Source organism: Manduca sexta, unplaced genomic scaffold (genome assembly GCF_014839805.1).
Source record: "Manduca sexta isolate Smith_Timp_Sample1 unplaced genomic scaffold, JHU_Msex_v1.0 HiC_scaffold_2240, whole genome shotgun sequence".
NCBI lineage: Eukaryota > Metazoa > Arthropoda > Insecta > Lepidoptera > Sphingidae > Manduca > Manduca sexta.
The window spans coordinates 1-25,772 of NW_023593185.1; the positions used below are offsets into that span (position 1 = coordinate 1).

The 25,772-nt window shown below is 36.3% G+C and overlaps 4 protein-coding genes across 5 annotated transcripts; all 4 read left to right on the top strand.

Moving 5' to 3' along the window:
* Positions 1 to 1,583: 1,583 nt before the first annotated feature.
* On the top strand, positions 1,584 to 5,229 carry LOC115453137. The gene is made up of 3 exons (XM_030181786.2): positions 1,584 to 1,663; positions 2,429 to 2,724; positions 4,452 to 5,229. The coding sequence occupies exons 1-3, from the start codon at positions 1,625 to 1,627 to the stop codon at positions 4,825 to 4,827; spliced, it is 711 nt and encodes a 236-aa protein (XP_030037646.2). The 5' UTR covers positions 1,584 to 1,624; the 3' UTR covers positions 4,828 to 5,229.
* Positions 5,230 to 5,302: 73 nt separating this feature from the next.
* Positions 5,303 to 8,595, top strand: LOC115453140. The gene is made up of 2 exons (XM_030181792.2): positions 5,303 to 6,619; positions 8,041 to 8,595. The coding sequence occupies exons 1-2, from the start codon at positions 5,303 to 5,305 to the stop codon at positions 8,593 to 8,595; spliced, it is 1,872 nt and encodes a 623-aa protein (XP_030037652.2).
* A 3,770-nt stretch (positions 8,596 to 12,365) lies between these two features.
* Positions 12,366 to 20,673, top strand: LOC115453139 (lysosomal acid glucosylceramidase). Of its 2 annotated transcripts, XM_037445867.1 has the most exons (12): positions 12,366 to 12,606; positions 13,493 to 13,620; positions 14,235 to 14,286; positions 14,889 to 15,027; positions 15,605 to 15,761; positions 15,946 to 16,106; positions 16,322 to 16,445; positions 16,674 to 16,784; positions 17,803 to 17,950; positions 18,784 to 18,857; positions 19,452 to 19,735; positions 20,504 to 20,673. In XM_037445867.1, exons 1-12 carry the CDS (start codon positions 12,525 to 12,527, stop codon positions 20,604 to 20,606), a joined length of 1,563 nt encoding a protein of 520 aa, XP_037301764.1. In that variant the 5' UTR covers positions 12,366 to 12,524; the 3' UTR covers positions 20,607 to 20,673. The 2 variants fall into 2 exon arrangements, with proteins under 2 accessions (XP_037301764.1, XP_037301765.1); XM_037445868.1 differs by lacking the exon at positions 13,493 to 13,620 and having other exon boundaries at positions 12,528 to 12,606.
* Positions 20,674 to 21,694: 1,021 nt separating this feature from the next.
* Positions 21,695 to 25,565, top strand: LOC115454518 (lysosomal acid glucosylceramidase). The gene is given in 7 exon segments (XM_037445865.1): positions 21,695 to 21,903; positions 22,605 to 22,732; positions 23,704 to 23,758; positions 24,202 to 24,340; positions 24,869 to 25,025; positions 25,399 to 25,429; positions 25,432 to 25,565. Coding segments are annotated over 7 exon segments (696 nt in total). The 5' UTR covers positions 21,695 to 21,848; the 3' UTR covers positions 25,563 to 25,565.
* The last annotated feature ends 207 nt before the right edge of the window (positions 25,566 to 25,772 follow it).

Genomic DNA, 25,772 nt, shown 5'->3' on the forward strand with positions numbered 1-25,772 from the left:
ATTCTCACATCTGAATAGACAATCTTATAATAGAGATGTGAGAATCAAGTTTATTTGAAATTATAAATTAAAAAGTCAATGCATAATAATAATAATAAATTTATAGTTTGCAGAGCAGTATTTTTAATATTCTACTAATTCGAAATAGCGCCATCTAGCACACAATTATGAAAACTCAAGTACGTATTGATGCGACATTGTTTATAATACTTGTAATATTTCTTCAAAATATTAACATCCCCGCCCGTCCGTCCCGTAAAATCTTTGTAAAATAGTTTTAATTCATTTAATTTATAATGTTCACATTATCCAAAAAAAAAACATTTATGATTCCGACCACTTGTGTTTCTATACCTACTTATCAATTTTTTTAGGCAGGTTTTATTGAGGTCATAAAACGTAGTGATTATATTCTCTTTGATTGAGGTATTCTACCTGAAATTATATGTTCACTGCAATTTAATTTTGAATGGATTAAGCGGGGACTGGGGGTCTTCCGACTGAGGACTTTTTTTTGCTAATTTCCTACCCCAATCCCCGTCCCAGTAGCCGGACCCCCCAGCGCACCGCAGGCCATTGTGGGGTTTTCATCGGCTGATGAAGCTGAAGAAGACTGCTGCAAAGAAGGTGGCACCAGCTCCCAAGGGAAGAAAAAAGAACGAGCCTGCAGTCTAACCCGCTCGGGAGCCCCGACCGCTGCCACCGGCCTCTGCAACCATGAAGATACCGTGGGTCGTGGTGGCCAGCGGAATTGTTGTATTCGGCACCTTTTTTCCTTTTGCTCCTACTCGAACCTCGCACCATCTGAGCCCGTCACTGACAAGGGGTACAAAGAAAAATACTAGTAAAGACCTGCAAAGGTATCGCGTAGGTTATGGCGGCCTTCAGTCTAGTTAGCTATACACTTTCGGCAGTTTCGTATATAATAGTTTTTATAGGTGTGTCTAGCATGGGTATAGTAAGTAGTCTTAAATAAGTTATAGGCAGATAGTACATTTATCTAAATTTATAGTCCTCATTTGTTGTGCACTGTAGCAACATACTACATGTTTATTTATTTAATAACGCCAACGTAACCGGATCAGTAGCTGAATAGAATGAGATAGTCTATAAAATATATCTCTGCTTAATGATTTATCTTTCTGAAAATTGACAATACCTAAAAACCCATTGGTTTGTGGAGCTCCAGAACTACCAGAATACAAACTACCAGAACTAACATGAAACCATCCAGAATCTTATAGGGTCCACCCAAACCGCTAAACATCCTTACGTCTACCTATTTTTAGTAACCAGGATCGGCACCTAATTACTATTTAGAGCCATTGCGGGGCAAGTAATAAACTTAGACCATTCCAGAAAATGCTTGTTCCTACGCTCTTAAACACTCCAAAATAATTAAAAACATAAAACAGGTCACGCATGTTCCACAGAACTAGATAATTATCGCTGATAAGTGATTAAGTTTTGCTGAGCGCAGCAATATCGTGTCACGTATGTTGCGCTGACGCGTGCCCGATTCAGTTTAATGTTTATCTCTAAGATACTGGCTATCAATAAATCTTAATGAGATGGAGAATCGATGTCAATTTCTCATCTGTCCCCATGTGAATCAGAGCGGAAGATGTGGTGGGTGGTGTCTGTCTTATTCTTGGTGCAAATAGTGAGTATTATTTTATTACTTAGTGTTCAAACATGATTTATTTTCGCGGTCAAGTTCAAGGCTGTGGACGACAAGGTACGGCATTCGACTACCAGTAGTAAATAGTGTAGGTTTTTTATACTGGTCCTGGATTATAACTTTCAATGGGTTATGGGGATATTGTCAGTATTTGACTGGTTCGGTACGGCTAATTAATTAGGTTTTAATTGTAAAAACGTATATTAGCCTATTGCACAGTGCCGGTACCTAAAGTGGGATAAGAACGAAGAACAAACGAAATATAACGATTTATTTGCCGCCAATATCGTTAGCATGTTCACTGCGCGCTCGCTGTCACGTCTCGCTATGTATTTGCTTGTAATTCGCCAGTGACATGCACTCAATAAGCTGATTCGTAAATCAAGCTATTCAATGTAAATTACATTATTATCATCAAATACAATCATCTGTTACACCTATATCTTCATTCTTTGTAGCGTATTGTATAGAACAATTCGCACCACCGCATAACTAATTTTATTGTAGACGAGAGCTTTCGCTCACGGCTTCGCCCACGTGAAGGAATTTTCCGGGATAAGGCCCGCTTTTCCCGTGATAGAAAGTAGCCTATAACCTTCCCAGGGTCTTAAACTATCTCCATACCAAATTTCATAAAAATCCGTTCAGTAGATTTTAAGAAAATTGATAACATACAGCCAGAAGAGGGGACTTTGTTTTATAATATTATGTAAGTATAGATAGAGCCATAATTACTTGGTCTTGCAGGCATCTCCAAAACCTACGGCTGATGATGCCGAAACTGCCAGACAGCCGCGCCATCTGGACTTTGGGGAATGCTGCCCTTGTCCCGATAATACTGAGTCCTTTACAAGTCAAGGCCGTTGGCTTCCTCAAAATGGAAGGAATTTAGAACACCCAGGGAATGAGAGATCATTTAATAATAACGGATTCTCCAGATCAGGTATCGATGACTGTCCTTGTAGACCTCGAGAAGCTGACTCCGAGGGATCTTCGTCGATTTTCTTTCCCTCCGCTTTGCGACCATCTGGACCTCTATCGAAGTAAGTTAACATTATTATATTACAACCAGTACACCACTTCAGAATATTAACTGGTCATTACTGATGAAGGACATTACGAAAAACTACGGTAAAATTGTTACGTGATATATTTTCGTTACACGATCTCACCCCGTATCCGATTTTAGCCGAATGTACATATTTGCAATTAAATTCATATTGCAGTCTTGCACCTCAGTCCATTATGTAGTTTAAAAAATTAAACGGAAATTATGCATAAAAAATATAAGGAAGATTTATGGCACTTAATGTTGACTTACAGACAGTTGCTATACGGTATTATATACACCTGTACCATCTTTTAGAGTGCAAATTTATAATAAATTTTTTTTTTATCCATAATTCATCTGTATGACGTGGGTGACGTTCGTTATGCAGGTTCATTTGACATTGCGTTAATAAATTTAACAAATAACACATCGGTCAATAAGTCCCGAGCCAAATATACAAATTTTAGAGAAGCGCTGGATTGATTGTATCACTTTTGAAGGAGAATATGTTGATGAATAAAATCGAATTATGTCAAAAAAAATTTTTTTTCTTACTTAGTCTCGGGACTTATTGACCGATGTAATATATTGTCTTTTTGCAGTGGCAAAGGGTCCATATAAACCGATTCCCACCAGTACCTCTCGTAATTTATGTGGATTCTAATAATTATCATTAGAACGATTTACTGAAGGCATTTGTACATATGAAGCGGCGATAGCCTAGTTGGGTGTGGAACGGACTGCCGAGACGAATGTCCGCAGGTTCAAATCCCAAGGGCACACACCTCTGACTTTTCTAAAAAATCATGTGTGTATTCTTTGCGAATTTATCGTTCGCTTTAACGGTGAAGGAAAACATCGTGAGGAAACCTGCACATCTGAGAAGTTCTCTATAGGAATTTTGAAGGTGTGTGAAGTCTACCAATCCGCACTAGGCCAGCGTGGTGGACTAAGGCCTAATTCCTCTCAGTAGTAGAGGAGGCCCGTGCTCAGCAGTGGGCAAGTATATAATACAGGGCTGATATTATTATTATTATTATTTATACATATTAGTATATGTTGTGTCGGGTTCTCTTTCTGATTATTTTACCCTTCTCCACTGTCTTTTTGAACTCAGTAGTTTACCATACGCTATTCTAAGTAAAGAGGTAATAGATAAAAGTGTAAGTGTAACAAAATAAAAAAAAATTACATGCCCTAAGCGCTAGTGGGTTTAGGGCATGTAAAATTATTATTGGCCACTGCAAGAAGATAATTTGCCGCAGCACAAAACTTTCAGTTAGAAAAAAATTTACCTACACACTATATATTATAATATAAATACGAATACATATATGAACTACAAAAAGATAAAAAGAAATCAGAAAACTAAAATTCGGGTTTTTGGCGGAAATATTTTTGTATTCATGGATCATATTTGGCACAATGTCAGTAGTAAAGATGAATATGTGGTTTCATTCGGTAACGCAATGTTAAAATGACCCCGTTAAAAATTTAAAAATGATTAATATGGTTTGAAAAAGTTGATAATTGCCAAAATTTTACAGAATATCGTTTACCAATAATTAGACCTGAGTAGGGATTTTCTCTGTAATTAATTCGAAGTAATAATTGTTCTCCATATTCATAACTCTATTCCTAGTTATCCTAGTTAACGATGTATATATATGTTTGTTCACTCTTAGCACCATTTTTGTTAAATTTATTATTTATTATCAGGTCCCCAGACTCAAAGGAGGATCCAAAAAATCTTTTAGAACCCGAAGTAGGGCTTGCGTCTTCAGTTTTAGAGACTTTGCGTGCGGCGACTGATGAAGAATACCGAGATGCATTAGCGAGGGATGCAGCCAGAAGTAGAGCCGCTGAAGACGCCACACCAGAAGAGAGTGCTCAAAACATTGTAACCATCATCCTACCAGATGCAAGTGATGAAAATATCGTATCCGAACCGTCTCATGTACAAGAATCACGATGCATACACCCATTAGGAAGTACATTGAGTAGACTGAGAGCTCCGGTAGCAATATCACCATTGCCAGATATTTTAAGGTACCTAAATCAAAATCTATCGGTTTGTTACACAGGAACGGTTTAAATATGGATAGTGGTTTTGCAGCTAGCAACGTCCATGAACGTATAGCAGAAACCAATGGACGTAATAGAAAAATAAAAGCAAATCCTATTATAATGAAAAGTGTTATGGATGATGTATGTGACGCCGGATCTATAAAAAATACTAATGTGAAGACAATTTCTTTATTAGATAGGCAACAAGAATCTCCTCTACATATGAATGCCCTAAAAAGTTCAAATAATCCAAAAATAACGAATATGAAGTCTGACGGAGAATGTAATAGTGATATGAAATCAGCAGCAAGCGGTATGAAAGAACTATTTTCCGGTATCCCTAATCCAGGATTGGATGTCAGTCAGTTAGTGACAGAAAATGATCCCTTAAATCTCAAAAATCTATTTAAATTAAGAGATGTAGAATTGATACCCCAGGTCAGTTAATAGAAAAATTGAAACTTGGCCAATCTGCTTTCCAAATTCCTTCTTTGATTGAAAATATGCCCAAGCTAAGCGATTTACTCAAAAATGGAATTAAATTCGACTTGAATAAAAACGGCAAGTGGAGTAATGCTAAAAATGATGATAAGTCTCTAGAAGATGCTAGTTCCAGTACAAACATTCAAGTTATTCCAAGAGATAAAACTTTTACGACGCAAATACTCGATGCTTTGCCAAGTACTTCGAATATTAATGAATTGAAAGATAATTTTGATATTAGACAAGAAAACGTGAGAAATAAAGCAAAGCCTTTATCGATCATTCCTATCAAAACTGAGATTATTGAATCTATACCGAATTCATTCCATCCAGAAGACATCGATCATCCCGTTATTGATAATGATTTAGACCAAAACGAAAAAAATGGAGAAGATGATTGTGATTTGATGCAACGTGTAAGTCTAGAAGATATAATTTCAAATCCAAGGGAAGAGGATCAGTCGATATCGGATACCGATAGTCAAGAAGAAGCACGATCTCGTGTCAAAAGCGATTTTCCTAGCCAAGATGTTGGTGCAAGCAATTGTTTAGAAATGATTCACGATGAAGTGGTATCTTTAGAAAATAGGGATGAAATATCACCGAAGGATGTGCCAAATTCTGATATGAAACCTTTGGCAACAGTCAAAGAAGAGGATCAACGAAGAATTGGTTTGAATCATGAGAAATCTAGTTCAGAGTTCAATCAGAAAGTATCACCCTTGAGCCATTCTTTGAAATCAGTTAAAGAGAGCATACTTCGAAAAATAGACGAAAGTAAGAGAACTTCAAAGTTAACTAAAGGAGATATACTTAGAGAGTCGACCATTGACAAAAATACCGCTGGTTCAGAAATAAACAATGTTGGTGAAGACTGTGACACTGAACCTTCTGAAAATATCCTTTCGATGTCACCCAAAACATTAAACATTGATGAAAAGAAACTAAAAAGTTCGAAAGGTTCATCAAATACATTGCAATTGGAAGATTTACAAAAATTATCAGATTCTTTACTCAGAAAGAGTCTCTTAAGAGAGAAAGCTGCCCCAGCTATTGTAAATAATGACTGTAGCGATGAAATAGAAAGTCAAACAGATGATAGGAGTGTAGAAAAACCACTGAGTCTTAAAGATTCTACTGTCGACACAGATACAGCGAGCACTATTCCTCATATAACGGAAATCAAAAATCCATCAGATTTTGATCTTTTGCCTCAAAATAATGAAAGAGACGCTATAGACAGCCCATGTACTAGTAGTACAAATATTGAAAATACACCAAAATCGCTTAGAACTGGTATTGACGTAAACGAGATGGCTGTTGAAGCCAGTGAACCAGTATTGGGTGCAATCTACGATCCTTTACAATTATTTAAAAATACCAATCTTGGCTCGACACTTTTTGAAAATATTGTTGTGCAGCCCTCATCTTTATTTGAAGGTTTACGTAATCCGCCAAGCCTAGATCTGGGAACAGTGTTAAATTTGCCGACACTTGATGATTTGAGGGAGAGATTGGCAAATGTATTTGGTAGAAATAACAAAGATACAGATGAAAATATTGATTGTCCTAATGAAAACCCTATTATGTCAGCAGAACCTAGTACATCCAACTTTATATCGAGTTTGCCTAGAATGCCGCTGCAGGATCTGAATTTAGATATTTTTCAATTAAAACCTCCAATATCAGAGAAGTCGAATACTTTGTCTAAAATACCAGGAGTAAATCTTAAATCGTTTAGAACAAAGGTACCAGTACCAAATAATCTAGAGTTAAAACCACTAAAATTACAATCAACAGTGGGTAACGAGGGAGGTCTTTTAGGCGCTTCTCTTACATTTGGACGGGATTCTACAGGCATACCGAAGCTTCTTGAAACACTAGGAAATCCACCACAAAATTTACCCAGTCTGAACGAAATGATGACCAGAATGAGAACAAATGTCGAAAATCTGGTGAATAATCCATTAGATTTAAGCAGAAGTATAGACTCTGTTTCAAGAATAGACGATATTACTAATAGTTTAAAAAGTAATACAGAAAATACGATACGAACTATACAAGAAAGGATGGGTTCTACATTAGGGCGACCGAATAACTTGTTAAGCACCTCTGCAGGGAAGCCAGAAGATATTTTAGAAAGAATTGTAGATGCCAAAGAAGACATGGAAGCGAAGCTCAAAGGCTTACATTATGATTTAAATGATCGATTGACTTCTATACATGAAAATATCCTTGACCATACACGACTTTCTCCGTTAAATTCTTTATTTGAAGGAAGTAGCTTAAGTAGAAACGCTTTTCATAATAATCAGTTAACGGGAGCTGAACGCCTTCACACACCAGCCACAAAGAGATTAAAGGCAGAAAACAAAAAGAGACTTTAGGAAAAACAGCTAATTTGAAAAGCAAAGCCCCTTTAGACAGAAAAATTAATTCAATTGCTTCACAAAGGAAATTCAAAATGCATGCAGCTGCCAGTGTACCAGTGCCAAAAACAATTGAGGCGCCTAAATTGAAATCAACATTAAATAAACATTTATCTACTCCCGAGCATGATCTCAAATCGAGGCTTGGGTCTAGTAGAATAAAACCATTACATTCGGAAAATAATAATTTGTCGAAATTACCAACAAAAAATTTTCAAGAAAAAGGCGTTTTAGGTAAACACGTAAGTTCACTTAAAGAGAAAAAAGTCAAAGTTACTTTTGGGTCAACGACGCCTAGAACAATTTCTAAATCTCAACAACGTTCAAAGTCTGACTTTGATGATACGCCTACTGAAAATTTAAGAAGGCCTGATAGTGGTTTTGGCAGGAGACTCGGCAAACAAAGAAATGATCTTAATGAATCACCTAGTGAAGCACTGCCTACGAGATTGCTGTCTCCTAAAACGTCAGAATCTAGAAACTGTATTGAAAATGTAAATTCATTGGAGGACATAGAAGAAAAAGCCTCGTTTGTAAAAAGCAATCGGGGAAGTATGAGGGAAACTGTTAAAGAACAAGATAATCTTAAAACTCCTAAGATTGATTCTACAAGATCTGACACTAAAAGGAAATTAACAAACAACAGTCCGACGTTACCCTTTTCGTCTTTACCTAAAATTGATGACAATTCTTTCCTATCTAAAGTAAGAGAAGCTGTTAAAGCCAGACTATCTAGTTTTGATCCAAAAATCATCGGTGGTAGGGAAGCGAAAACATGTTCTGATATGGAGAGATCAGCGTCTGAAAATCACAACGTCGTTGTAGGAGAGAATATGAAAGAGAACGTCTCATATAAGTGTAAAATGGTGTGCACAAAATCGTGAATGGTAGACGAATTGAGTTTTATGCTCAAAAAGAAAATTGATACAAAGAATATCATAATTTTAAAGAAACATCACATCAATAAAACAACTTTATTTATATACGAAAGATGTAAACTCGGTGGATTGTGCGAAATGTGCTTCTACCTAACCCTTTTGAATAGGGGGATAAGCTAACGTACAAATAAAACATGTTTTGTTTTCATTTACACGAATTTAGCTCTCTATAATAATGAAAGTAACAAACGATGCTCTGACATGGACTCATAATTGAGACTAAATATTTATTTAGATTTTCATGAAAAAACTTATACGCGGTCCACCCGCGTATAAGTTTTTATATACGCGAAGAAAAAACCCTTGTACTCTGCACATGGCGTTCACAGTGTGTGAGATTTCGCCTAATTCAAGTTTATGAGGTACAGAAGAACCTCAATAACATTTAAACTAAAAAAATATGAGTTGCAATTAAATTATGACCTCTGGTTACTATAATTCTAGTATGCTGGTTAATGATTGAAAGCTGTAGCATGCAGTGGTAAACGAATAATACTATGGTATGGTTATGGGCTTCTTTTTCCGCACATAGCCCGTAAAAAAAGTCGGGCCATTGTGCGTAAAACTTTCTTATTTCTTTGTAATTTTAACAAAAGAATTGTATTGTAAATAGTAGGTATAAGTAATTTATTATAAAATTATATTAATTTTGTACAAAATTGAAAAATTATATATTTGTCTAAAAATATGAACAATTCTTTTATTACATCGTGGTTGTGAGTTAATTTTGTGAAAAACAATATGTTTCTTGGCTTACGCTGTGTAAATGATTAAAGTTACAATAATAATGTATGACGGAATTGTTTCTGTTAAAATGTAGTAAAATAATCTTCTTCTTCTATATCTATACTTATAATAAATCTGTAGAGAGGTCAATTCTGTACATGAAATATATTTCCAAAATAACTATCAGGCGGTGATTAGGGATCGATACTGATGCCAAAAATGCAATTTGTAAAATTTTTGTCTGTCTGTCTGTCTGTATAACCGTTATAGAAACAAAAACTACTCGACGGATTTTAACGAAACTTGGTACAATTATTTGTCATACTCCTGTGCTGGTTATAGTATACTTTTCATCACGCTACAATTAATAGGAGCAGAGCAGTGAAGGGAAATGTTGGGAAAACGGGAGAAGTTACTCCATTTTTAAGCTTCCGTCGCGTGTGCAACCTTAATGGTTAAAGCTACACAGAAATCATGTATGACGGAAATGTTCTCCTTAAAATTATGTAAAAATATCCCACGACAGCATATGTCTATCTTTTATGGTTGACTCACAATAACACGTGTAACTCCCGATAGCTTAGCAGTTCGAAGCTTTCTCATTATATTTGTCTACTCTTACGTTTATAACACTCTCAGTCATCTCTAATTAAAAAAGTTAACATTATAAATTAAATATTCCATAAAAAAGAATCACAGAAATCAATATAGAAACACCAAAGTTATACATGAAATACGCTAATAATAAGCCATCATGCGTGAATTCTGAATCATGCTATAAGGATTATTTTTGTATATATATAAGGTCGCGAACGCACAGGCAGGCGGCTTGCTTGGCACCTAGAGGCTAGCGAATCGCTTAGCTTCGTAAAACGAACATTCTCGAACGTTCGCGACCGGCTCCATTTTTGAAGTCCGAAATCCACGCGGGCGAAGCTGCGAGCGGAAGCTAGTATATTATAAAACAAAAGCCCCGCCGCATCTGTTTGATAGTTTGAGAGCCTGGGAAGAACATAGGCTACCTTATATCCTAAGAAAATATGTAAATAGCGGTACTTTTATAGCGGAAAAATGTATCCTGGATTTTTTTTTCACACGAACGCAGTCGCGTACAGAATCTAGTGTTTAATATTTTTAAGCAACGAATATTTAAATTTGTATAAAAGTAATGTGTTTTTCAATATATCCAACTGTAATAATAATTAACTATGGTTGTCTGAATCTCCAATGGTTGTTTGGTAGAGATCGCTTCGAGCGATAAAACCGCCATTTGTACCATCAATGTTTCAATCATTTTCACCGTCTGTATACAATCTTGTTCTGAGGTATACAAATTTGTTTTGTGTTTTTTATACTTACAGTGTACATGTATGTATGTATGTATGTATAAAGTTTTAAATAAATAAATAAGAAAAAATACTATTAGGTATACAAGTTAATCTGTAGTACTATTATATAAAGTTGAAGAGTTTGTTTGTATGAACGCGCTCATTTCACGGACTACCGGGTCGAATTGGAAAATTCTTTAAGTGTTGGATAGCCCATTTATTGAGGATGGCTATAGAATCATTACGCAATGACCAATGGAAGCGGAGCAGTAATGAAAAATGTTGCAAAACGGGGAAAATGTATTAGTTTTAAGAACTTTCGTTGCGTGCGCTGCGTAAACGGTTAAAGTTATGCAACAATTATGTACGACTGACTTTATCCTCTCAAAAAAACAAAAACAAAAAAATATATTATAAAACAAAGACCCCAGTGAGATCTGCCTGCCTGATTTAATGCAATAAACTCAAAAACTACCTAATGGATTTCGATAAAATTTGTTATGGAGATATTTTGAGACCTTGGGAAGAACATAGGCGCCCGGAAAAAATATGTAACCTGAGTTTTATAACGGAAAACTTCAGCCCGACAAACTTTGTCACGCGGGCGGAGCCGCGGGCAAAAGTTAGTTAAATATATTGGTGAAGTATTAGAAAGTTTTCAAATATTATATTAATTTACTTTTATTCCACGGGGACACTTTTCATAGGATTAAACTTCATTATAATTTATTTAGGTATGTTTATAAATACTTCAAAGAGTGGGTACGTGCTTTTGAAATAAACACTTTTTAAAAGATATAACCTCTACCTCATAAATTTAAATATCATCATCATCAGCCCTGTATTATATATTGTCCCGGTGTTGAGCACGGGCTTCCTCTACTACTGAGAGGGATAAGACCTTAGTCCACCACGCTGGCTTAATGCGGACTTCACACACGCTCAAAATTCCCATAGAGAACTTTTCAGGTATGCAGGTTTTCTCGTGATGTTTTCCTTCACCGTTAAAGCAAGCGATAATTCACAAAGAAATACACATATTTTTTTTAGAAAACTCAGAGGTGTGTACCCTTGGGATTTGAACCGGCGGACATTTGTTTCGGCAGTCCGTTCCACACCCATAATAAGCTATCGCCGCTTTTAAAATATATTTTACTACAACTATAAATGCTATGCTATTTTTTGCTCGCGGTTCTGTCCGCGTAATTTGTATTCCTTATTTAATAAAAGAAATCAGAATCCTACCTGTAGTTTAAAAAAATACCGCATTCCAACAAAAAAATAATATATTCACTTAAGTAGATATATAGAATTCTTCAAAATACTTAGTGGTAGTTAATTGTATCGATTTCAATAGACAATATTGATACACAATAATAAGGTATACTTTGTTATCGATAACTGTTTATTGTTCAAGGCTGATGTTATTTTACATTATTGTCAAAGACATGACGGTTAAAAAAATATGTCTTCTATTATAATTAGAACCGTAGGTAAAGGCTCTTCTTCACGTTGGCTAATACGCGAGTGAATAATATATTTATTTCTCCACTTTAAACATAAAAAAGATATAATTTCGAAACGGGATAAGATATCTGTGTGTTCATTTTTCGTATGAGCATATTTCAAAATTTAAATAATTAAATATTTTTTTTATAGCAGATATATATAAATTAGTGTTTTTATGGCACAGGTATATAAATTAATTCAGAAATTCTAGTCCTCACTCTATACCGATGTGTCAGCGCGTCTAGGCGTTGCGGAAGTCGTGTCTAATAAAAAATTTATTAGTATTTATTAGATAAGGTTGCTTTCGTAATAATGGAAGGTTGTCTTTTAAAATTGCTTGTACTTATAATTGCTTTTATAGCAATTTCTATTCAGTTGACAAATGCTTACGACGGTAAGTGATTACCTGTTTTATACGAATTTAGAAAAGTAACCTCAATATGCAGCAAAAGTTAAATACAACGGATCTGTTTCACAATGTTCGAATTTTGCCCAGTTTAGAGTATAAGGCAGCTCATACTGAATACACTCTATTGTATTTGGTCGCTTTATAATTATATTTACTTAGCGTTTACTGAAACATCGTGTAAAAACTCTTTGATTTAAACAAATACGCACCCATTTTTAGTTAACTAAGCTGCGAGCCTTTATAATGATTTCTTATGTTGACGCGAATGTTAGATATTAAAATTAAACTATTTTTCGGATTTTATTGCGGTTTTAAAATTTTAGTTTTCTCCCGACGTTTCGAAGACTTTGCAGCCTTTATGGTCACAGGGGGGACTAAGGTGTTAGTCATCCACAAAGTTAATGTTACAATATCTCCCTACAATTTTACAATTTAGCTATTGGTGGTCCAATCTAAGCGGAATGAGCTCACAGGGTCTTGAAGTTTGGCAGCCGGTCTTTGGGTTCCGATTTAATTACATGTAGAACTGGGTCTCAGGCTTGCGCAAGCTTCCAACCATCTTCCCTATTAAAATTAGGATGTTTTTTTAATTTCAATAGCCTCGCGAATCATTCTAGGCAGGAATCGATGTTCTTTGGCAACGATTTAAGGCTTGTCTAGTCGCAGATAATGATTGGTGCCGACTGCCGATGAGTAACATCTCTCGTCAGTCGACATTCTATTGGACCCCACTCCACTTACCATCAGGTCCAGTGGGACCACTTTCATGCATGTATAAAAAAAAGTTACATAGCTGCCTTGTATGACGTGTTCTCAAATGAAAACCTACATTCTGTATTTTATGTTCTCGACAACCCTTTTTTATATTCAGACTTGCCATGTGAAGCTCATGCGGTTGCCAACCGGTCTGTCATCTGCAGATGTAGAGCGCAGTACTGCGACACTGTCATAAGAGAAGTGCCTGCGGAAGGGGAGATTATCACCTATACATCCTCTGACGTAAATTGTTATAGAATTTATCTTTTTTTATACGGCTTATATGATCCCACAGCACCTGATGAGAGATGATTACTCCTTGTCAAAAGACATGTTTGAGATTGGATATGCACATACGTGGTCAACAGTCCCGGATCTTGATTTTTTTGGAGGCAGGGCAAAATCTGGATAATGCCGCCCCTGACCACCTATATTTTTAACTTTGTCATCATCATCATCATTTCGCACCCGCGGGAAATTCATTTTTATGTGTGTAATGATCTGGATGTCTCAGTAGTCAAAGTTGCGTTAATTATGAGTTGTGTAATCGTCTGCCAAGTTTGGATTTGCCGCCCTCCGAAATGGCCGCCCGGGGCATGGGCCCCGGCTTGCCCCACCCATAGATCCGGGGCTGGTGTTTAACTATGGCGGTTATAACTTGTGTACGTCGTTCGCTATCCGGACGGATACAATCTTCTACCGCCAGTCTTAGTTGTAAATAAATCTTTGTTTGTGTATTATGAAAACTAGTATTAATTCATATGTATTTGAGTTATTTTAGTATAACTTGTACTTATATCTTCAATATAAAGCCTGCTGGAATATAAGTAATGTTCTCATAATCATCTCTATTCTAGTCTGGACTTCGGTTTTATAAAGAATCATCCCGGTTTGAAGACTCCGAATCGTGTAAGTACTTTTATTAATTACCAACTTTTGTTCACGGCTTCGCCTGGGTTAGTCTTAATAAAAGGACAAAAGGACCGCTTTATATATTCCAGAGATACATAGTCTAGTGACTATCTCCAAAGTTAACTATTTAAAAACCGAAGTTTTGTCGAACCTTTTATTGAAATCTGTTCTGTAGTTTTTGTGTTCACCGCATTCTGATAGGCTCTGCGGTGGATTTTGTTTTTTGTTTTTTTAATATGTATGTAAGGATATAAAAAATACTGATGCCACGCTTGGATACGAAGGGGTAGATAGAGGTGCATTAGACTAATTCTGAACGATTGATTGATTTAACGCTTATGAAATGGGACCAGGGAAATAATTAAGCAATGTTTGAATTATGAATGTTAGACCTAAACATGAGTGTTCTATGCATTTGATCATCTCACAGACGAGTTCATTAACTATGCATAAAATTAAATGTTTCATTTAAATTGTGACTATATCAAAAATCGGTTTTATGTAACATCCGCCATTTTTTTGCCGTTATATTTGATCGACTAAAATTTCTACTGCATTTGAATTACACTCATTAATTGATAAAAAATATTTTGTTTCAGTTGACAACAGCCTGGTATATAATTTAGATCCAGAGATAAAGTACCAGACGATCAATGGGTTCGGAGGAGCCATCACAGACTCCACTGGGCTCAACTGGCAAAACTTGACTGATCCCGCGTTGAAACAAAACTTGATCAAGTAAGGAATTATTTTAGAAACACTGAACAAAGGCAAAGTATTTCTTATAAATGTTCACGTAATACACGATAATTGTTCAAACTAAATGAGGATTCCCTAAAACAGGATGAATATCAATGGATGAATGAGATTCAAGGGGTGGGAAGAAACGAAATTCACACATGAGGCTACTTAACTACTCTATGTGTCTTTATTGGTATTTTGATTTAACACGTGCCAATGTTTCTCCCGTAGCTTTACCCCCTTATTCATAGACATTCTGTTCCTCAGCTTTATTAATCTGACGGCTTGCTGTTTGTTCAGTTTTGTTTATCTGACAGCCAATTAGACTCAAATGTATCTCAATATTAGCCAATCACAACAGCTCTATGTCCACGCACAGCGAAGGGTGCCATGCCGTCAGCACTGAGAAACAGACTTGTTATCACAGCAATGGTCCGACCTTATATAAAAAACGTGTATGTATAAGGAGGTTCAAGTATAAGTAGAAGAAAAGTGTGTGAAGTGTCAACACGTGGCGCCGGCTTGTGGCATAAAGTCGCCTTCATTAATAATGAGAAAAGCGTCTTGATTTCAGTTCCTACTGCAGCGATAAAGGCATAGAATACAGTATGCTTCGCGTGCCTATCGGGGGCAGTGACTTCTCACCAAAGTTTTATGCTTACAACGAATACCCCAAAGGAGATAAGAAGCTATCGAACTTCACGCTCAGACCAGAAGATTACACGTACAAGGTATGCAGTTGTACTGAATATTGGCGATGCGCAGGCGACGTCTTCTTGTTGCATTCATTCATTCAATTTTACTTAATAGATGTTGTTGCTTTATAGAGAGCTTGTCGCTTACCGGGTCGAGGCTTGCTTGTCGTGTCATTCAGTTGTATGAGAAATATTTAAAAATAACACTATATTTTTCCAGTTACCTTTCATCAAAGCATGCATGGAGGTAGCGAGAGAAGATATCCACATGGTAGGTACTTGTTGGTCGCCGCCGACGTGGATGAAGGTCCTGCATAACTACACAGGAGTCAACTATTTGAGGAAGGAATATTACTGGACCTACGCAGAGTATCATCGCAAGTTAGTATCGTAACTCGAACTGTACGCAATCTAAAGTGCAGTCTGTATTGTCAGATGACTTGTCAGTCCGGAGTTTGGTATTTGTGCCCATTATGGCGACCAGCTCGCCGCCTTTACAAGGTGGGGCGGAACATAAATGGCGTAGTGTGTATGTCTAGGGTGCACCTCTGCCTACCCCTTTGATGATGAAGGCGTAATATGTGTTTTTAATTTAGATTCGTAGACGCATACATGAAAGAAGGAGTGCCGATATGGGGTGTTACTACTACTAACGAACCTCTGACCAGTATAGCAAACATTGGCCCTATAAATTCTCTGGGTTGGACTACGTCTTCTATGGTGAGTACAATACAATACTCCTTGTTACACACGCGAGCGATGTTCATAGTTTGATTTCCGTAATGCTTTCATTTCTGTCAATGTTACCAAAAGGAATATTTATTCAGTGGTTTTGTTTCCTTCATAATATTTATTTTTTTTGTTTCATCTCCAAGTTTTATATATTAGTAAATTATAATGACTAATTTAACTTCCGTGTTAGTAATTTTAAAAGTTTAACGTTTACAGGCAAACTGGATAGCAGACTACTTCGGGCCTGTGATGAAGAAGCATCACCCGGATGTAAAACTCCTCGGAGTGGACGACCAGCGTAGCGCTATTCCCATATGGTTGAATCTGGTAAAATGTATCCATCTTATGTAATTTCATTTCTAACTTTTTATCGAATGTAACTTCCATTCATGTTTAAGTTAAAATTTTCAAAATTTAAAAACGGTGTTTAAGACAGCTGGCAAACAAAAAGCTGAAGTGACATCAGCTAATTAAGGCGATACCTCAAGGTCCATTTTCATACATTTTGTTTCACCTTTAATTTAAATTTAATATGACGAAATTTTAAAGGCCGAAATATCCATGATTATTAATTATTTTTACGTTTTTCTTTCAACTGCGAGAACTAATCACTAACTAGACGTGAATTTAAATTCTTTACTTGCCAATACTTGTTTAGTTACCCAGATTAAAGGTGAAACAAAATGTATGAAAATGGACCTTGAGGTATCGCCTTAAATGAAGTTGTGGCGGTAAAAATTGCGCGTACACCGCCACCTAATCAACATCACCGGAACTGCAAGATAATCGATGCATTAACATAATTGTAGTGATAACGAACAGCAACCACGTTAGATGGCGTGAGACGATACTGACTTAGAATTTTCACGACGCGCAGCATATAATTATATTAGTCCATTGAAATGTTACATTTTTTAGGCCTTACCTTGCGTTTTTTAGAGGACGCAATTTTATTTTTTTAAGCGTAGTGGGGGTCAGTGTAAAGCTAAAACCAAGTTCGTGGGGTCGCCACCCTTGTCCCCACGGCCGCCATCTTGAAAATAGGGGTTGAAATGGTTTTTACGATGTATCTCTTAAACTATTTATCTGACAAAAAAAATATAAACATGTTTTGTTGCAAATTAAATTCTCTACAACTTCGGTCCAGTAACTTTTTTATCGTGAGAACTATAACTTCCATTTTAATCTTCTACAGTGGCGTCAACCTTTACTTCAACAAAAAGTTAACGAATAAAAATGGCTGCACTTGTTTCCTATGCTTATTTAGAAATTAGAAATGTATTATTCACATAATATAAACAGAACAATATAAATAAGTTGTAAATGGCCGTTACTATTGTATTAGGTGGCCTTGAGAAGACCGGAAGTCCTGAACTATTTGGACGGGATAGCAGTCCACTTCTACTTCGACCAGTTCATCACGGCCGACACCATCCCGTTGACTTTGAAACAGTATCCGCAACTATTCGCGCTTGCTACCGAAGCTTCCTTTGGTAAGTCTTTAAATTATTGTATTTTATGATTACTCATTTCTATGTATTTTGTGATTATTATGGCATTAGTTGGACATGTGCGGGTTGGACTTGCGCAACCAATCGCGCATCTAAGTATGTAAGTTCAAATTTAACTTTGCCGTTCGATTTCTAGATACGGTTATTGCACCAAAATAGGTTTGTAATAGTAAATTAGTAAATTAATCCCGAGTATTATATATAGATTTCAAATAGTTTCTGCTGCGGCTTCGCTTGTGTGAATGTTTTCCTGGATAAAAGTCCCGCTATACATTTTCCACCGCAATGTTTATTTCTGCCGCCAAGCATGATGTATGTCAGTCAAATAACGACAGCCTGTTAACGTTGCTAATATAGCCAAATCCTCAAACAGGTCGAGATAATATAAAATCAGTAAATATCAATCATCTAGACTGCTTCGGTGGCGTAGTTGTTATGCGTGCGCCGTGCGAGTACGACTACGGTGCTGCTGAGGTCCTGGGTTCGAATTCCGGGTCGGGCCAGTAATACTGGTGACTGGGATTTTCAATCTTAAAAATTATTCAGTCGCAGCTCGGAATCAGGAAGTTGGTGGTGTGATACCCCAGTGCCTCGGAAAGCACGTAAAGCTGCGGATTGTCGTCTCACCGGACTATGAAAGTAAAGGAACCGAGATTGCACCTGTGTATTGCGCACACACTTATGCACTATAATATCTCCTGTGGCTAATCTCCGTTGAGATAGGTTGTCGCGGCCAAAATACGGCTAGGAGGGAATCATAATCACATAGAGGCGAAAACCTCAGCTATAATTCATAAATAAAATGTATATTGTAGGAGCGATCGCAGATATAAAGGTGGATTGGGGATCATGGGAGCGAGCCGCTAGCTACGCGAAGGATATTATTGAGGTAAGTATAAATATTGTAAAAAATAAACTTACACTTTTGAATACAATACTTCAAAGATAATATAGAACACAGAGATTTTTTCAAAAAGTAAATATCGCAAAATGCTCTAATATGGGAGAATCAGGCAGTTTCTAATCAGGTTTATGTTTTAAATTATGTCATATGAAGTGGAAGGTTTTTTTTTTATTTATTTGTATGACGAGACGAGCTTGCTGTTCGCCTGATGGTAAGCGATACAACCACCTCTAAACAGAAGAAACACCATCCAACACCATGAATTACAAAGTATTTTTGGCATTCCACTGCGCTCGTCATTCTAAGACATGAGATGTTAAGTCTTATTATGTCCAATAGTTACACTGGCTACAATGTCCTTCAAACTGGAACATAACAGTGGCTATACATTGCTGCTTGGCGGCAGAAATAGACATTGTGGTGGTACCTACCCAGGTAGGTATTACCAGTGACGAGAAATGATTGCCCTTCCGTAGTCGACACAATTTTACCGGCCTCTTGGAACCAGATATACACAAGTTGATTCCAGAACGCGACACACTTACCTGGGCCAAATTAACAGATAATTTACGATTTCAGGACCTCAATGTAGACATGATCGGGTGGTTGGATTGGAACATGGTTTTAAACAGCCAAGGCGGTCCAGTTTTGAATCAAAATTATTGCGACGCCCCCATCATCGTGAAGCCTGAAGAAGGAGCTTTCTACAAGCAACCCATGTTCTACTCTATGGGTCATTTCGCCAAGTTCTTGTCCAGAGGATCCCGTAGAATAAAACTGGAGACTTCAGCCAAATGTGACAACGTTTATTCTGTTGCTGCCCTAACTCCAAATAACACTATTGTCGTTGTGTTCAACAATATGTGAGTACTAAATTTTAATTTCTTGCGAGTACTCGTTTTGTGTTTTTTAGTTCTTGTTATAAATTCAGTAGTCATTCGCATTCTGATAATATGTAATCTATACGAATATATAAAGCTGAAGAGTTTGTTTGTTGGTGTGTTTGAACGCGCGAATCTCAGGATTTACTGAACTGATTTTGATATTTTTTTCACTAATAGGAATCTACATTATTCCTGAGTGCCATAGGTTACTCTTGTCCCGGAAAATATTTCATGCGGTCGGAGCCGTAGGCAAAAGCTAGTTGTATAATAAACGGAGTAGTCTTTAGGTAAGAAATAGGTCTATTGTGTGCAAGTGTATATGGGTACCTGCCGGTAATGGTTGGTACCAATGCTCCTCCGTTAAATAGCAGTGAGGAAGCACCATTTCTTCCGCTTTGAACTTCACAGTTTATCTAATAATAATATCAGCCCTGTATTAAATACCGTCCCACTGCTAGGCATGGGCTTCCTCTACTACTGATAGGTCTTAGACAACTACGCTGGCCTAGTGCGGTTTTGGTAGACTTAAAATATCCTCAAATTTCTGATGGAATACTTTTAAAGTATGCAGGTTTGCACACGATGTTTTCTTTCACCGTTAAAGCAAGCGATAATTCACAAAGAATACACACATAGCTTTAGAGAATCTAGAGGTGCGTGCCATTGAATTTGAACCTGCGGACATGCGTCTCGGCAGTCATGTCTTCTCAGTTTCGTATGTTTTTAATATTATTCTTTATTTCACAGGGAAACTTTTGAAGTTGCAGTAACTTTGAATCTGAGAGGGAAATACGCTCAAATCAAATTGCCCCCGAGTTCCTTTGTGACAGCAGAGTTTAACAACGAATAAAATAAACTTACATTTTAATTTCAATAATGTAATATGGATACCTAAAATACATATTTAGTATTTTATGAAAATTATGTATATATTGTTAGTGGGTGCCTTAGTTGCGCCTCTGCATACCTTCGGGGATAAATGCGTGATGTTATGTATGTATGTTAATGTATTATTATGTGCAGATATTTCTTGTAATTAAAAATAAACAATAATTACACTTGCCTCTACAATAAAATACTACTCTAGTGTTATTTATGTTGGGTTTTGGCCTCATTATATATAAAACAAATATTTATGATATAAACATTTGCTTTATGTAAAGTTCGAGACTGCGGCGTCGTTGGGCCTTTTTATAGCCGTAACTTTACGTTATGGAATTTGTTATGTACGTGTGTATGTAAGGTTATTGTTATTATTAAAATTTATCATTATTTATGACTTTTAATTTGACTATCACTAAAAGTGCTAGTGTAGCTCAATCAGTAGCCTACACTTAGAACGGTATTGAAAAACAATTGCAATGTTGAGTAGGATCCTATTTAATAGCTTGTTTTTGGAAAAGTTGGCGCTGTATAATAAATAAAAGTCAACTGTCAAAATGTGACATATAAGTATTATTTCTTTTTTCAAATATTTTGATAATACATACTTATTATTTTATTTTATTTGCATTTCATATACAAAAATTGTACATAGGCGGACTTAATGCCGTATTCATTCTCTCAAGTCAACCTTAGGGTGGAGCAGAGATAATCATGGGCGGTGCATTAAAGAAATATGTTGCGGTAAACAAATACAACAGCTATACAATACTTGAACCTGTTCTATCTCTAACAATATGCTTATATAATAATTATTATGTAACTAATAAGAACCCCACGTTTTTTCGAAGATGAAGGCCTCCTCTAGAGTATTCAGTTTTAAAATATTTATAAAAATTAATATTATAGATATATATAATTATCAAGAAATAAGAAAATAAATGTAAAATAGAAACAATACTGTAAAATTAAAACTAAGATGTTATAAATATTGCACCGAAGGTGCGATATCTACTTGGACGCTCCTTAGTTGAAGATTACTCGAATAAGTACAGTTCGAGTCAGCTATTAGTCACAACAAAGCCGGGTATGGCTCTTTTAAAACAGTCGGCATTGGCACACGAAACGTGCTGCCGCGTTTTTAATCCTCATAATATAATTCAAACTATGAATTTAATTATTAATAATGTGAAATATGTGAATTAGAACAATGAAATACTCTTTGTTGATTTGCGTCTTTTTGGTGTCTTGCGCTGTGAACGCCGGTAAGCAAGGCCAAAGGTCAAATGATAGTGTGTAATGTAAACATTTTATTGTGGTTTTTTGTTATTGTTATCTTTATCCCCATGTTGAAATTTTAATATTAATATCAATACTTTAGCATTATAAATTCTTCGATAATAAGTACCATCTGCTTACAGTATTGAAATACAATTGTTTGCTACATGCACCTTCTATATTACCCTTAAGATTTAGGTACCTCGTTTTATCTCCTGGGTAATTAGGTTCTTACTATTATGTATTACAGGTATTTTCATACTTGCTGTGCCACAAAATCTGTCTGTGATAACTTCACCTAAAATCTGTTGTAAAAGTTTGCACACATATAGCATCGTAAGCCGCTAATAGTAATGTGTAAATTGATAAATTGAAACTGCTTTGTGTGGCCGTTGGATACTCTCGAGCAGACAGTTGATAACATCCATAAAGCATGGATATACTTACATTATTATTAATCAACATATCGTACCAACAGTGATGTAATTATACTGTAAAAGGCTGTGGCAAAGCAATCGATGACCTCCTAACATGATAAATCTGCACCTATTATATTTCCTGCAAGTCTTTTAGTGACAATACTTACAAATAGTAAATTAAAAAGCATGGTCTCTGAAGCCGGGGAAATTCTAGCTGTCATGACCTTATTGTTACGTAACGTCGTACCAATTTGACCATTTTATTGCAGACATACCTTGCGCAGCGCGCGTCGTCAAGAGTAATTTTATAGTGTGTGTATGCAACAGCACGTATTGTGACTCCATTACTGTCGACAAGCCGGATAGTGGCAATTACGTCACTTATACATCTTCGGAAGTAAGTATATTATATCAGCCCTGTATACCTATCATTGGAGAAAGGTAGAATTTTCTGACAAGGAACCCAACACAACTTATAGGTACTAATATGCATAAACGCGGTTTCCAAATCTTTCTAATGCTAATTAGATTCTACATATATTCTACATAAAGGTAGTCGGCGGGAATCGGTTTATATGAACCCTTCGCCACCAGGGCCGTAGCTAGGGGCACTGTGGGGCAATGCCCTACCTTAAAATATGAATGCCCTACCTTAATAATCAACTAAATTGTACATTACTACTCAATGAAAATAAATGGAGCAGCGGGTTTTATTTTACTATTTGGAAGTTGGTCCCATAGTAAGAGTTATTCGTATTGATCGGTGAAATAACCCTCTTTCGAGATTTAAGGGAATTTTGTTACAATCTGTATATTACCTTAACAATTACGTAAGTATTAAGCTTTTTAAATTTAATTTTTCTTACTCACGTTCACAAGTCAAGACCAACAAAACCAAAAATCGATTGAGCAGATCAGATCTTGTAACATTTTTATTTCCGCCCTGCTTGTAATAACAGCTGCCCTACCTTAAATTCAAGTCTAGCTACGGCCCTGTTCGCCACTGATACCTATACTGCCCTCTGCTGAGCACGGGCCTTCTCTACTACTAAGAGTTTTAGGTTAGTTCACCGCGCTGGCCTAGTCCTGATGCAAACATAATACCTTCGAAGTGTTATGGAAAATCTGCAGTAATGTAGATGGCCTCACGACGTTTTCCTACACTGGAAAAGCGAAAAATAAATAATAATAATACACACGTAACTTCTAAAAGTTAGATATGTGTGTCGTGGGTTTTGAATCTGGGGACCTTCGTCTCCACTATTCTGTAGAGCTAGTACAATTATAGTTCGCTTATGAGTGACATGCGACAATACAGAAGATACTAGTGATGCAAGCGAGGAAATATTTAATATTTTTTATTTCCAGGGAGGCTTACGCTTCGAGAAATCACAGGGCACTCTGGATAATTACAATCATTCATGTAAGTATGGTTTTAGATAATACGTTAATAAAACAAACACAGTGTCCCCTATTCACCAACAGACAGTAAAAGTATAACTATGAATTTGTGAGTTTACAATAGTATTCTATAAGAAATGTGTCGGGCGTTTTGAAACGAAACAGCTATCGAAACAAAATGGTAATAATATAGGTAATCATTATAACGAATCAAACGTTTAAGTGAAAAATTTCGAATAATATAATCAATAGAGTCAATGACATGTATTAGTTAAAAATGCTATATTTCGCAAAAATGGTGGTTAAAAAATGGTCCTTAGAAAGTTTACTTGTAGTTATATAAGTTTAGATCCTTATTGGCCCATCTCAACAATATCTAATTGCGAAGGAAGTGATGCTTAGATGTCAGAATAACGAATTTTAATGGATTGTCATTTGTTGACGTTGACATGACATTTGTTTCAGCAACATGCTGCTCAGTGACTCTGGATATAGATGTGAACACTAAGTACCAGACGATAGAAGGCTTCGGCGGCGCCGTCACCGACTCGGCTGCTATGAACTGGAAGAGTTTATCCGAAACGACGCAGCAATTTCTCATTGAGTAATATATTCGTGTTTTTATAGCGTAGCCAAATACGTTAGTTTGTTAATTGACGCAAAACCCAAGTGTTTTATATACAAAAATGAATGAAGAATCGAGCAAGCTCTTTACTTGAAGGTAAGCGATGGTTCCTTGAAAGTAACACGAGCCGAACTTTGAATTATAAAACACTGAGTTGCACTGCACTCAGCTCAAAACTGAACTTGTCACTCTGAGAATTTAGTTATATTTGATTTAAAATTTAGTTGAAGCAACTGTTGGTTAATGCAACAGCATATTTCATTACTTATAGAACCTTGTTAGGTTCTATAGGAATAAAAAAGCAAGACCTGTGTTAAAATAAATATATGGTTGAAAGGTTAGAAATCGCAGTACCAAAGTAACATGACAAATGAGTAATTCAATATTAGACTAAGTTTACGAAGAGGTTCTATCAACCGCTTTCGGTATCTCGTTGCCGCCATTTTTTAAAACATCTGCAGAATAAGTTGACAGAGTATGTCAAACTTTATTATTACTAATTTACAGTTCATATTTCGGCGCGAGTGGTATAGAGTACAACATGATTCGTGTTCCCATCGGAGGCACTGATTTCTCCACTCATCCTTATGCTTACAACGAAATTCCTGAGAATGATGCGAAGTTAAGTAATTTTTCGCTGACCTTCGAGGATTATGAGTTTAAGGTAATATCTTGTGAACAATGCTTTTATTGTACAGATGAGTAGATATACATACATATTACATATAATGATAAAATAGTAATGGCAATTTTTCCTGTAATACCTATACGTGATTTGTTGCACAAACCGACGTAATTTTGTCGGCTGCCGAGGGGAAATTATCTCTCGTCAGTCAACATTCTATTGGGCCCCATTCCACTTACCATCAGGTTTCACTTACCATAGGTTTTCTTAAATAAAAAAATGATCAATACTATAGTATAAGCATTATTACTCTGAATTACGCGAATTCAAATCTTGAAGTTTTCGATTAAACGCATACTCGATTACAATAAAAATCGTAATTTTATTTAAATCAAGCAATGCATCTTTCTAGATACCGCTTATCAAGAAAGCGTTCGAAGCTTCAAGAGTCCCATCCATCTGATAGCGACGACGTGGTCACCTCCGCCGTGGATGAAGACGAACCGCGCGTACACCGGCGTCAGTCATCTGAAGACAGAGTTCTACCAGACTTACGCTGACTACCATTACAAGTAAAAATTATCGACAGCATAATCTTAGTAATAATTTCACACACTACACATTTATCCCCGAAGGTATGCAGAGAGCGCAACCAGGGCACCCATTTCGCCAAGTGTGTTCCGGCCCATGATGAGACAGGGGTGAGCTTATCGCCATATCAGGCACAAATAAATAATTTCCAGTTATAATATTGTGTGATTCATGACCTTTTACTTCATAGATTGA